This window comes from Cydia fagiglandana, chromosome 14, assembly GCF_963556715.1.
Source record: "Cydia fagiglandana chromosome 14, ilCydFagi1.1, whole genome shotgun sequence".
NCBI lineage: Eukaryota > Metazoa > Arthropoda > Insecta > Lepidoptera > Tortricidae > Cydia > Cydia fagiglandana.
Genome location: NC_085945.1, coordinates 4,817,473 through 4,831,496, shown reverse-complemented (window position 1 = coordinate 4,831,496; position 14,024 = coordinate 4,817,473). Strand labels below are relative to the sequence as shown.

At 38.1% G+C, this 14,024-nt stretch overlaps 2 protein-coding genes across 2 annotated transcripts; both read right to left on the bottom strand.

The window, feature by feature from the left end:
- Positions 1–3,994: 3,994 nt before the first annotated feature.
- Positions 3,995–6,613, bottom strand: LOC134670619 (piggyBac transposable element-derived protein 4-like). The gene is made up of 2 exons (XM_063528419.1): positions 5,154–6,613; positions 3,995–5,122 (listed from the first exon to the last, which is right to left on the bottom strand). The coding sequence occupies exon 1, from the start codon at positions 6,552–6,554 to the stop codon at positions 5,196–5,198; it is 1,359 nt and encodes a 452-aa protein (XP_063384489.1). The 5' UTR covers positions 6,555–6,613; the 3' UTR covers positions 3,995–5,122; positions 5,154–5,195.
- Positions 6,614–9,231: 2,618 nt separating this feature from the next.
- On the bottom strand, positions 9,232–13,446 carry LOC134670620 (uncharacterized). Its single transcript, XM_063528420.1, has 2 exons — positions 13,253–13,446; positions 9,232–10,059 (listed from the first exon to the last, which is right to left on the bottom strand). The coding sequence occupies exons 1-2, from the start codon at positions 13,358–13,360 to the stop codon at positions 9,406–9,408; spliced, it is 762 nt and encodes a 253-aa protein (XP_063384490.1). The 5' UTR covers positions 13,361–13,446; the 3' UTR covers positions 9,232–9,405.
- Between the last annotated feature and the right edge of the window lie 578 nt (positions 13,447–14,024).

The following is a 14,024-nucleotide window of genomic DNA, read 5'->3' as shown; positions in this document are numbered from 1 at the left end:
TTGGCTACGCGGCCAGGTCACCTACTGCTACTAAACTGTAATTTCTATCGTGATTATTGTTTTGCGGGTGGCTGTTTATAGTCATACTAATTATGGAGCTTTTTTGCTGTAACGCTGCATTTTGAGGTGGAAGCAAGCCACTTTGCACGATAATAGTGGAGACCAAATAAAACTATTTTTTTCGAAGCACCCGTAATTTCGTCCCTTAGGAGCCGAGAAAAAGCGAGGTCTGTTAAAAACAGAAAAAAAAATCTACAAGTTTCACGGATCGTCCGATTAAGATAAATTTGGTGTCAATCGAAAGACTATATCTTTTCTTGATGTAAAAAAAATATAAAAAAAATATATTAAAGAAATATAGTGTTAGTGTAAAATTATTAAAAAAATACCTTTTACGTTTTAATTTTCAAATAGTGTCTTCCACATTGAAAAATGTCTGCAAATAAGTACTTAATAATAAAGTCAAACATATTTCTTATCAGAAACTGAAAACCGCATCAAAATCGGTTAAGTAGTTTATAAGATTCATGATCCAGAAATTGGCCTAGTTTTATTGACATGACGATTTATAATTAGTGACTAATTTTAAGTACTGTATTAAGTTCTAACTATGTTGTGCTTTTCTTATTAATATAAAACACACCTAGCTGTATCTATGTATTATATAAACATTTATACATATATCTTCAAATTCATTAAACAAATTTTATTATGAGGCATTGTGTTTAAAAGCAGGGTTAGTACTTTAATCCCTACCGAATATTGGGCAAATCAAAGTTTTAAAGTTAGTAGGTACATTAAAGAACGTATAATAACATATAATTTTATAAAAAATATCGCTTTTTCAATATAAAGTATATTTATCTGTAAAAAGATCTACATTTTATTCTCTTTTTTATTTCATCCTCTAGTTTAACCAGTTTAGCCAGTGGGAATGAAGCTGAAGATGAATAATCTTTTTCTTGTAAATATATAATATCATCATATCAGCCTTTAATCGCCCACTGCTGAGCATAGGCCTCTCTTCGAGTACGCCACTTATCCCGGTCCTGAGCCAATCTCATCCAGAAGTGACCCGCAATCTTCGGAATGTCGTCCACCCAACGAGCCAACGGACGCCAGGCACTTCTTTCGTCTGTAAGCGGCCACAATTCCGTTAAAATTTTGGCCCACCTGGCATCACTCTGCCTGGCAACATGTCCCGCCCAGCTCCATTTAGGTTTGGTGATGACGCCTCCAACGTCTTGCATCTTGGTGCGGCGTCGGATTTCGACCTGCCTCACTCGGTCTTGAAATTTGATGCCGAGCATGGCGCGCTCCTTGGCTCTCTGTGCCACTCGGATTTTATACACAGCCTCTTTAGTGAGCGTTCATATTTCGACACTGTAGGTCATGGTAGGTAGGACACATTGGTTAAAGAGGCGAGTTTTCAGGCATTGTGGAATGTTAACGGGTTTGAGGATGTCCGCTTGTTTATTGAATGCCGCCCAACCCAGCTGGATTTTCCTGGAGATCTCCTTCTGCTGATGTGTTTTGTCAAATGATAGAATATATCCAAGATACACGTATTTCTCGACCACCTCCTGTCTTTCGTTCCTAACCGTAATGGTTGGAATCGATTTACTAGAGATGTTCGTCATAACTTTAGTCTTGGACGTAGTCAGCTTAAGATCTATTCAAAGAAGCATGGCTTTCAACCATGCCTTGAAGATTTTCCAGGGACTCGGCAAACAAAAAAGGCGGCAGGTGTGACAAGAAGACCCTTGGATATTGATACTGATGATAGTTCTGTCCCATGCAAGCGTTTTTATGACGTCGTCTAGCACTGCCGTCAAAAACTTAGTTGAACTGATATCCCCTTTCGATAGATATTGGGTTACTAAGTTTGTAAAGCCAAACTTGTATTGTTGCCGAGGTATATATGTATAGCTCCTAGAGCAGATCCACGTAGCGATTGTCGATTGAGCAGCGATGGAGAGAGTCAAACACCGCCCAATGCTCGACACTGTCGAAGGATTTTTCGTAATCTACGAAGGCCATGCACAGGGTCCGGTTGTACTCGTGACTTTTCTCCATTAACTGCTTTACCGCATGTATATGGTCGACTGTAGAGAATCCGCTCCGGACATCAGCCTGCTCGGGAGGTTGGCATTCATCGAGGATACAAGTTAGGCGGTTGCATAAAACTTTTACAAAGAGTTTGTACGTATGGGAAAGGAGGCTTGTGGGGCGAAAATTCGGCTTCGATATATCTCCTTTTTTATGTAAGATGGTGACTATGGCCGTTTTCCACATATAAATATATATTATATACATATCCCTAATGTAGATAAATTAAGTACCTTCTAATTTACGTATAATTTACTACGACTTACTCGCCTTTTGGACTATGTAAGACGAAAAATCCCATATAAATAAAAGTAAGCCAACTTCTGAAACTTGTATCTCAAAAACTGCTGAACCGATTTCGAGACCTCCTTCTGCTGATGTGTTTTGTCAAATGATAGAATATATCCAAGATACACGTATTTCTCGACCACCTCCTGTCTTTCGTTCCTAACCGTAATGGTTGGAATCGATTTACTAGAGATGTTCGTCATAACTTTAGTCTTGGACGTAGTCAGCTTAAGATCTATTCAAAGAAGCATGGCTTTCAACCATGCCTTGAAGATTTTCCAGGGACTCGGCAAACAAAAAAGGCGGCAGGTGTGACAAGAAGACCCTTGGATATTGATACTGATGATAGTTCTGTCCCATGCAAGCGTTTTTATGACGTCGTCTAGCACTGCCGTCAAAAACTTAGTTGAACTGATATCCCCTTTCGATAGATATTGGGTTACTAAGTTTGTAAAGCCAAACTTGTATTGTTGCCGAGGTATATATGTATAGCTCCTAGAGCAGATCCACGTAGCGATTGTCGATTGAGCAGCGATGGAGAGAGTCAAACACCGCCCAATGCTCGACACTGTCGAAGGATTTTTCGTAATCTACGAAGGCCATGCACAGGGTCCGGTTGTACTCGTGACTTTTCTCCATTAACTGCTTTACCGCATGTATATGGTCGACTGTAGAGAATCCGCTCCGGACATCAGCCTGCTCGGGAGGTTGGCATTCATCGAGGATACAAGTTAGGCGGTTGCATAAAACTTTTACAAAGAGTTTGTACGTATGGGAAAGGAGGCTTGTGGGGCGAAAATTCGGCTTCGATATATCTCCTTTTTTATGTAAGATAGTGACTATGGCCGTTTTCCACATATAAATATATATTATATACATATCCCTAATGTAGATAAATTAAGTACCTTCTAATTTACGTATAATTTACTACGACTTACTCGCCTTTTGGACTATGTAAGACGAAAAATCCCATATAAATAAAAGTAAGCCAACTTCTGAAACTTGTATCTCAAAAACTGCTGAACCGATTTGGATGCGGTTTTCGTTATTTAGTAAGAAATATATTTGACTTTAACCAAAAATACTTATTTTCAGACATTCTTCAAAGTCGAAGACATTATTTGCAAGAATAAAGCGCAAAAGAGAAAAAAATGTTTTTTACTAATTTCACACTAATATTGTTTGAAAAGATTTTGTATTTATTTTTTTTATGTTAAAAAAAGTGATTTTCTTTCAAATGATATAATTTTTTTCAATATTTGTTGTTCCCTGAAACTTGTGGAATTTTTTTCTTTTTCCTAAAAGACCTCGCTAAATCTCGGCTCCTAAGGGGTGAATTTTTGGGTGCTTCGGAAAAAATCGCTTACTTTGGTGTCTATTATCACCATGCAAAGCGGCTTGCTTCCACCTTAAAGTGCAGCTTTGTTTTCATAATACGTATGACTATTAGCAGAAAACTGTATCTTTATTAGTTTTGCTATCTAATAATAATCATCATCATACAGTTAATCTATTCCTTGTGGTTCACAAGGACGAGCAAACCAAAGACATCAAATTCTTAACGGGTATTTTTAGTGTTTTAAATTAAATAGACAAGTATAATTATTCAAATTAGCTTTATTTACATGCCTTTACCACTAAGTATTGCTAAACATTAGCCTTTTTAATACCCTGCAATAGAAAAAAAATACAAAAAAACAGTTTTAAGTGACATACCATAATGGGTATGTCTTTAGAACTACCTTAAGTAGATGGTACTTTACATGCTTATAATTCAAAGAATGACTCTTATTTGTATATTATTTCTTTTTTAAACAGTAAAAATGATCCAGTAGCTCAGTTTCACAGACAAACGAAGCTGTTAGATTTAGTACATTTTTTCCAGTACATGGTTTAAAAAAGTCTATTTCAGTCTTTCAAAATTAACACCTTTACATATTTTATTATAGCAGACTAATCATTATGTTCTGGTGAGAGAAACGATATGTTTCGATAATTTCGATATACTTACAACAAGATAAAGTTAATAAAAGTACTACATTCTAACAGAAGCATAGAAATATTTTAATTATAAACCCAACAAAAACGCTACTGTTGTAAGCAACCAACAGCGTTGAATAATATGGATACGACTAATTGTCAAAAAGCTACTTACCCTCGTCAGTGACGAGGCCCGATTTTAACATTTTGCCCACCGCCAGCTTCTGTGGTGAAGCCCGATGTTAACTTCGTTGGCGACATTACGAATTTGTGTAATAAAGCAGACAAACGTACTGGCGAGGGGCTAATACTTGAGCTAACAAGAAGAAGCAGGGGCTGGTTGTTATTAAGTTTTGTAAACAGGCAAAGCAACAAACAAGTATCCCAAATTTTTTTTATTAAAAATTTAAAAATATTATTATAATTAAAAATGGCTAAAAAATGATAATAATATTATGTGTTACATTTTGTTCATCTCGCTTTCAACACGGCCAATCTTCACAGCAACAAGCCTTGAGAGTCTTTGGGAGGTTGTAGTAGTACATAGCTTGCTAAATCTGGATAACACCAGGCGGGTAGTACGCTTGTTAGCCACCGACGAAGTATAAAAATATGAGAACATTAACAGAACAACAATAGGTCGATTTACGTCTAACTTAATTAAAACTAATGACAATGCTCTATAGGTCTACCGTTCTCTTACGCAATAAAGTAAGTAAGTATATTTATTTTATAGAGACATACACTCCATTTTTTGTGTTTGTATTACCACAGACAATTATCTACCAAATTCTCACAATGTCATAAATAAGCACAAGTTATTCATGATACTGAGAAAAGCATTTAGGTACGCAAAGAGCCTTGCCACTACAGCCTTCACAGAAAGTTGTCGTTCTTTTCGAGCAAACAACACATTTGCGTCGAAGATGACGCTTAGTGTCATTAGACCCTGCGGCGGGTCGCTCAAAGTGTTGCGGCACATGCCGTTGGGATAGTAAAGCAGGTCGATTGCGACTTCTGTTAGTGTTATGGCGTTCTAATAACTGTAACACCAATGTTTGCCTAAATTGCCTATGAGTAAATTGTTTGAATGCCTTAAGCAAAATGAATGCATTTAATGTGCTAGCGTTTAAAAGTCTTCTAAAAAATTTTTTGTACCAGATTCTATTTCGGTTTCTCTCTATGGGGTACATGGCAAGCATTTGGTCCTTTTTATCGACTCCCCCCATGCAAATGTTGTAGTCAGCTATTAAAGCAGGCTTAATTGTGTCTGCATCCTCCACTGTAGTTAAGCCATGGTAAGTAGATATAAGAGCTATTCGCTTTTTATCCCTCCACACAATTAGATCGACGTCCCCAGAGGTGCATCCACAAACTTGACCAACGGCCATGTCTTTTAGTTGTAAATTTGTCAACTCAGCAGGTACATATTGGCGGTTAGTCCTCAGAGTTCCGACGCAGTCGAACCCCTGTACTTTGAGCTCTCTTGCAAGAGTAGGGGAATTGTAGAAGTTGTCCATCCAGACAGTGTGTCCTTTGTGCTCTAATCCTCGTAAAAGCCTAAGCACCAAAGTCGGTATCTTCCCTGACAGCGGATTTGTTTTTTCTTCGCTCGTGGAGGCTTGGCGTGCTTCTACCTCAAAACGCCACAGGAATCCCGTCTGAGATTCACATATTTCGTACGTCTTGATGCCTACTGTCGCTGCTTTGTTTGGGATGTGCTGCCTAATATTTAAGCGACCCTTCCACATCGTCAAACTTTCATCAAGTGCAATGTTTTGCCCTAGCATGTACAGTGAAGTGAATTTGTCATTAAGATGCTGCAATATTGGCTGCAACTTATGTAATTTCGCCTCACTGTTGTTTAATCTTTCCGTCGAACATAAAGCATTGTCATTAAAATGTAGGCATTTGTTCAGAAGACAAAAACGGTCATAAGACATTGCGGCCGAAAATTCAGGGGTGATAAAAATATTGGCTGATGTTGACCAATACTCTTCCAAGCGGGATTTTATTACAATACCGGTGGCTTGTATTATCGCAAAGTAGGTGTATAACTCATCTACCGAGGTATCCACCCACTTTGTAATCCGGCTATTCGGGGCAATGCCTTGGACGATCATTGCCTCGCAAAGCTGTTCTGCATATTTATTTGTTTCTCTAACAATATGCTCCATAATTGGGCGATCCCAAATAGCAACAAATGCATCATATGGATCGACATATGCCCGAGTTGGCCCTTATTTTGTATAAAATGCTCCCTCCTCAATTGTGGTGGAATCTGAGGGTTTGGCATCTGTCTCCATTTAAAATCAAATTTATTAATAGGCTCCATTTGTATCGCATCTGTTGAAGGCATAAAAAGTGAGATTTCAGTCGGAGTTTCAGTAGGAGCTTCAATTGGAATCGCAGCTTCTTGCTGGGCTGGTTGGACGGGCCGGATTGGTGGCCAACGCAAATCTGCTTGAGCCTGACTGGGACTTTCGTCTTCTTCGTCCGGAAGGTAAATTCGAGCCACCCTTGGCACAATAACAGGCGCCAGCTCCTCAGTCTCTTCGTCATCACTATCATCTTCCTCGCTTCCTGCCAGACAAAGGATATAATGTCAGCTCATTATAACAAACTCAAAGCTATTTATCTAAACGTGAAATGAGCGATTATTAAAGTAGGTACTTGCCATAGAAAAGGACATTTTCTATTTCTGAGTCCTTTAATGGACGAGGAGGGCCACGACAAACTGCAGGAGATCTGAAAAGATAGTTTTTATTATTATTAACATAAAAGAATCACGGGTATATTATTCTTTAATTATGAAGTGATACTTACTGATAGGAAGGAGATTCCTCTCTGCGTTTGGGAAGGCGCACTGTTCTAAGGGCAGATGTCTGAACCGTGTCGACTTCAATATTTCTGTAAATAAAAACAAAATATAACCACGTAATCTTTCTGGGACACAATATTGTAAAAATAATAAGTAATAAAGAAAATAGAAGTAAATAATTTATATAAGTAATAAAAATACTCACACTATTGGAGAAGGTGCGTTTGAAACTAATGAAAGTGCAGGTGAAACGACTCGTGATGCAACTGCAGTATCAAACAATCTGCAAAAGTGCAAAAATTAGTCAAGAAATAATTATCTGCGTAGGCACGAGAAAATTGTACTAGTTGTTATACTAACTCAAAATCACGGGGCAACGAGGGCCAGCTGGCTTCTTTGTCTAAAAGAGGCGACGGCGGATTTGAACTCAGAGCTGCTAATGTTTCAGCTGCCGATAATATATGGGATATGGCTCCTTGGTCTAAACCAGGCGATGGCGGGGCTGAACTCAGCGCTGCTAATGTTTCAGCTGCAGATAGTCTATGGGATAAAGAATACAATATATGGATTATAGGATCTACCTGTTGCTAGTCATTTATTGTAGATTTAAAACAAGCTTACATTTCATCATGCTGTACTAGTATGGGAGTTCTTGAACGTGCGGGTTCGGGACTCGGTGTCGTCCTCCTAAAAAATCTGAAATACAAAGAATATTTAAAATACGAAAAAAAAACATCTAAATTAAATATAATGTAGATAGTTACTTACTTTTTCCGTAAAGGAACTTCGATGGCCAAGCCACTTGGCCAGTCTTTAAGAGGGCCACAATAAATGCTAAAAATAGAGAAACATAAATTAATAAATACTGATTTAAATTTTGACTGTAATAGTACCTACGCAATAGTTATTTACCTCTATTTGTGTTAAGTAATATTATATTTACCTTTCTAGACAAATCGGGTGCGATGTATTTGCGCCACCCCTAGTACGTACACCGCCCCTTCTCTGTACACCGCCTCTAGTGCGCACACCACCCCTACTCCGCACACCACCCCTAGTACGTGTACTGCCCCTAGCGTGCACAATCCCCCGAGTCTCTACTTCTTCTCGAGTGCCCAAACCTTCTTGAGGGCCCCGATCATTATTAGTATGGCGACCACGGCCACGACCACCACCTCTGCTGCCGCGAGTTTTTGAGACTCGTGGCCTTAAATTAAAAAAACACACACACAAAAATATAGCATGCAGTTAGTTTAGTGCACATAAGCATAAAAGTGCCAAAAAATTTCCATGCGGGTGACAACCAAACCAATGAAAAAACAATGAGTGTCCGTTAAAAATCATAATATGTCTATTAAGATTTTTAATATAGTTATTCAATTTAAGAACCGCTGTTTTTAAACAATTATGTAAAATTATAAAAAAGCGACTTAGAAACATTTGTTATTAAGTGTTAAATAAATCGGATCAAAAAAATATAATTAATAATGTATTGAATATGCTGCTCTCAGCGTATCCATACTATGCAAACTGCATGGTCGGCCATTTTACTAACTCTAGTTGCTGTCTGTTCTGCGGCCCGATCCGGGCCGCCCAGTATCTGTGCGGCGGCCACAATCGGGCCGCAAATATACCTGTTGCTAGTTTTCTTTAGATAAATAAGGATTTCACTAAAGATTCATCTATGTAGCAAGCTGTTATAAATCTTAATAACATTGTCAACCGATACAGAAGTTTACGCAACGCATTTAATAGACAAAAAGATTTGGAACAGACAAAACAATTTTGAATGAATGATACGGCATAGGTTAGGCTGCTATTTTGATTAGTGTTTCTGTTGGATAAACATAACCTACACATATACTATGGATGAAATATGTATGAGTACTTACATTTTAATATGCAGAAGGCTCCAAATAAATACACAACTTCCTTGTACTATTAAAAATACAGTTAAAACGCCAAAACATCCACCTGTTGCAACGCTTAGTAAGAACACTGGCGATTTCGCGGGTTTTTTACTTAGGGACACTGGTCAAGGTCAAGCTTACTGTCTGTCCTATTTCACTGGCAATACACGTCAATGAGTGTAAAAGAGTTAGATGCACGTTTGTCTGCTTTATTACATAAATTCGTAACGTCGCCAACGAAGTTAACATCGGGCTTCACCACAGAAGCTGGCGGTGGGCAAAATGTTAAAATCGGGCCTAGTCACTGACGAGGGGATATGCGTTATTTATCCCCCGACCTTTTCCTTTCCCGCAAATAATCAAAAACTTTTTCTTCCATTCTACTTCTGTATCCGGATTTTCCAACTCTTTTTCAAAATTGTTAAGATCGTTTTCACTTGCAATATTCTGTATGGTTACTTTTTGCTTTTTATTTTCTGCACTGCTAAACTGTTTCATTACATGTTCAAACTGAACGCTAATATTGGATATAGCGGCCATAATGGACTGTATGCTTTCACTTATAAATTTTCTGTCATCTTGTTGGGCTTTGATATTTTCTGTTACTTTCTCGTTGAGAGTTTTGTAATTTTCTTGCAAAGTTTCTATCTTTCCCAGAACCATCAAAGTTAAAGAGGCGTTATCAATTTGTACTTCGGTAGTCGTATTCTGCTGAGCATTGGAATCAGTATTGGTAGCTTGAGGTTGAATTAATATTAGTGAGTTTCCTAAGTTTCTTGCTTTGTCAGGCTGAGACACATTTTGTTGAACGTTGGAATCAGTATGAATTTCTATTGGTGCGTTTTCTAAAGGGCTTGTTTCATCAATTTGACATAGTACATCATTTTCTTGCCTCTCTGATGATGATGCTTCGACTATGTTAGTCAATGCTCCTGGAGAAATACTATCGCGCTGCAAGGAAAATACAAACAAACGAATTAAAAATTGTATTAAAAATTGCAATTGAAAGCAATCACATGGTTGTGATAAATCATTTGGGAGCGCCGCATACTACTGTGGTATAAGATATGTGAAGGAATTATCAAAATCGGTACAAAAAACAACATTTCCGTCCGTCTGTCTGAATTATGCAATGACATAAATATAACAATAGTACATATACATATAATAAAAAAAACAACGGATTGCACTCCAGGAGTGCCGGCAGAAGTGAAAACTCAACGACATTATAACTCAAAATATTAATAACAGCGCCATCTAGTGCAAAATGTCTGCAGCACTATGTATAATTGAGGTTAACGCCATCTAGCGTTATTTCGTCGTATTACTTGAAACCCCTAAGCACATCACTGCGTGTACTAGAGTTATATTAATACCAGTTTGAGGGAAACTCACTAGATGGCATTTAAACGAAAAAGAAAAACACAATGACATTGTAACAGTGTCCGTCACACGTGACGTCACGCAAGCCCCCTGCGCCGCCTAAACGAAACAGCAGGCTCAGGCATACATTTTCGCCGCGCGGTAGAAAAAGAGGGTTACGTCTTACGGTCACGTGACACCTGTTACGAGTTCAACATTTTTTCCCCATCACAAAAAGTGCTCAGCGCCGCTAAAGAAGTTTTCATTTCAAAAATGTCTTCGCTTCCAGTATATTTACTGAACAAATAAATAGATTTTATCCTGTTATCGATACCCATTTATGTACATGTTTATTTCGAAATTCAAGTTGTTAGACGTAAAAAACTCAGAATCTGGTTCCAAGTAGTAAACCGATTTCCATGAAACCTCTTCGAAAGCATTATTAAATTCAATAATAAAGTGTAAGTTGAGGGAGAAAATTTAATAATTAAGATCGGTAAAAATAAATGGGTATTTACATTTCAGTAAATACCTACTTTTGAAATGCGTGTCCACTGACCCCTTTATCACGTAAAATTGGTAGTTATTAGTTTTTTGCAAAAAATGCTTCTTTATAGAGAAAATTAGTGATATTATTTATTATTTAGGTACCGTAAAACGGGGTGAACAGAAATCGCGGGGTGAATAGAGAAATTTTGAACTTTTTCTTTTAAGTTGTTATATTTAAAAACGTACATCTCTAAAATTAGATTTTTTGGAATGCGTATAAAGTAGACTATTTATTCTCTACATTGATACCAAAAGAACTTAATCAAACTGCCTAAAAGTTAGATTTTTTTGACTCTAAAGTAAGGTCTCGCCGAGGTAAGAAATGAAGCCTGTCTGAACTTTGTTCTAGCGGTAAATGTTTTGACATTAACTAAGTAAAAGTTAGCTAACCTGATAATATAGTATCTGTAGTACCGAAATAATAAATAATATCACAAATTTTCTCTATAATAAAGCATTTCTTTGCAATAAACCAATAACAAGCAAATTTACGTGATAAAGGGGTCAGTGGACACGCATATGGGGTGAACAGTTACGCCATAGGGGGTGATTAGATACAACAAAGGGGTGTAAAGACACGCATTGGGGGTTAAAAGACACGAAAAAATAATTCTAAAAAGTTCTAGTGCAAAGTTAAGGAGATAGCGGTAGAGACTGTTTCTGAACAAAACAATATTTCGTCAATTTCGACTTGATTTACAAAATCATTGATATCTCGGAATCCATAAGCAACAACGTGGTACCTTTTGATTAAGAATGATTAAGAATTAAGTTAAAGTTACCAGCATAAGCAATAAGATGTACTTAAGTCAACAATTCATTAGGCAATTAGCTAAGTCTACCCATCTATGTTTTAAGGGAGTTCCTTCTGCCAACACACTGCCCTGCAATTTGGCAGAAGAAGTTCATCTGAATAAATGATTCATTTATTTTTTTATAACAAAAGTACAGCGGGCCACTCACACACCTGCCGCAGGGGCAATACCGGTCGCACGGCGGTCGGAGCAATTTTAGGCTGTTTTCTACACACTAGCCTGCCACTCAGTGTGTAAGTGATAGTCCCACTGAACGCACGTCGACGAGAATGGCTCCTGTGTTATCAACGCACCAAAGGATTGGTATCGCCTTGGCACTTTCTGTGCTACCGAAAAATTCGCGATATATTTCGAACATTAATTCGAAAGTTTGGTTTCGCATGTCGCGGTCAAAATATTTTTTGTTTTTTTTTATCCCACATGTGGGGCCGGCCTTTATATACATCTATTATCCGTGTCCAAATTTCACGTTCTTTATTCATTGTGACAAGTGACCTCCGTTTGTTTCGGTAGTCGCCAATGAACTGACTGGAATTTCCCCAATCGTACTACACATCTAACAACCTAGCAGGGCGGTAGATACAATCTAGGGAGCTAGGAAGGTCTTGCGCCACTGCCGCCCTGCTGCAGGCCCAATCTAAAAATTGCCTCTGCTTCTCTACGCACATCACAATTAAAGAGGCAATTAAGGATCCAATTCCAATATTGCCCCTGCGGCAGGTGTGTGAGTGGCCCGCTTACCTATGCGAGACAGGGCCAGCAGACAATGCAAACCTGATCGTGGTTAATAGGATATCTACGGTTGGCCTCACAAGGAAATTTTGTACTGTGTCGCACAGGGGCCTGATTTCTGTTTGACATTTCGTGTGGCAAACACCTAGCGCGTCACTGACTTAAATAGTAAAGGTGGCCACTGACGAGCCTTCCAACAGTCCAAATAGCGTGGCTGCAATCCAAAATCGGTCCGTGAATGTCAAAAACGTACAATGTTTAATATTAGGATGCCGTCCATTTGGATGAATCCATTGTAACGGCGTCCATTTGGAAGGCTCGTCAGTGGCCTGCTTAAAACGTGTCGTGACATGCGTGCGCCCGGCTCTTGCCACATGAAATGTCAAACAGAAATCAGCCCCCAGTAATCGCCCTCGCACCGCCACCTCGAGCCGTTCAGTATTATTTGTATGAAACTCCATACTGCAACGCACACTTAGGGTGTCTTTCCACCAGAGCTATGCTGACGGCGAGTGGTGAAGCGAAATGGTGCTGATCCCTTGCCGGGTGATTGGTGTGCGATAACCATTAAACTACCAAGGTACTTAGGCGTTCAGCTACTTATTAGGCCTCATAATAGGTAGCTACAGTCGGCCGACTGTAGCTACCTACGTTTTTCAGTGGAAGGTTTACTGAAGGTTACTTACCTCAATGCAATCTCGAACAATTTCCTCGAACGTTATATCTCTATTGTCTGTCACATAATTTAAATCTTGCTCATCAGCGTCTGTTTCTGTTTCAGAGTATTTACACATTTTGTCTACTTCCTGTTCCGCTTTAAGAAAAGTAATTAGATTGGATCTCTTCACTTGGCAATTTATTTTTCGCCAGCTGTTATCAGGAAGCGAACCTTCAATTCTTCTTAATTTATTTTCGTTATATCTAGGCCATCGTAGGACGCCATCTTCTTCCCAAGTACTTGGTACGGCTGTTAGTTGTGTGACCCCCTTTTCATAAGTTTTTACAATTTTGTATGGCATTATTGATAAATCTGAAAAGAAAAACAAATTAAAACTTAAAAAAATTTAATTTAAAATAAAGTAACTACTAAGTATATAATTTCTTTAGGTACCTAAAGTACCATAACCTTATATTTATTATTGGGCAATATTCGTTGTACTTCCTATAGTTCGTTTTTTTAGCATTAGAAATAAGGTAAACAATCTTTATGTGTCTTTTAATTGAAAAACACATTTTAAAAATAAGTTACGGCAAATATGTAACAATTATGAATCTAATACGATCATTTATATTCTTCTGCTTTCATAAGTAATAGTTACTGATTTCTAAAAAGCGTTTTTCAATTAATAGACATGTCAAGATCGCTTACCTTCTTTCAAGTTCTTTCTCATGCTAAAAAAACGAACTATAATCAGATAAATAAGCTGCTGCAAAAAATACCCGTTTAGCTCACGTTGA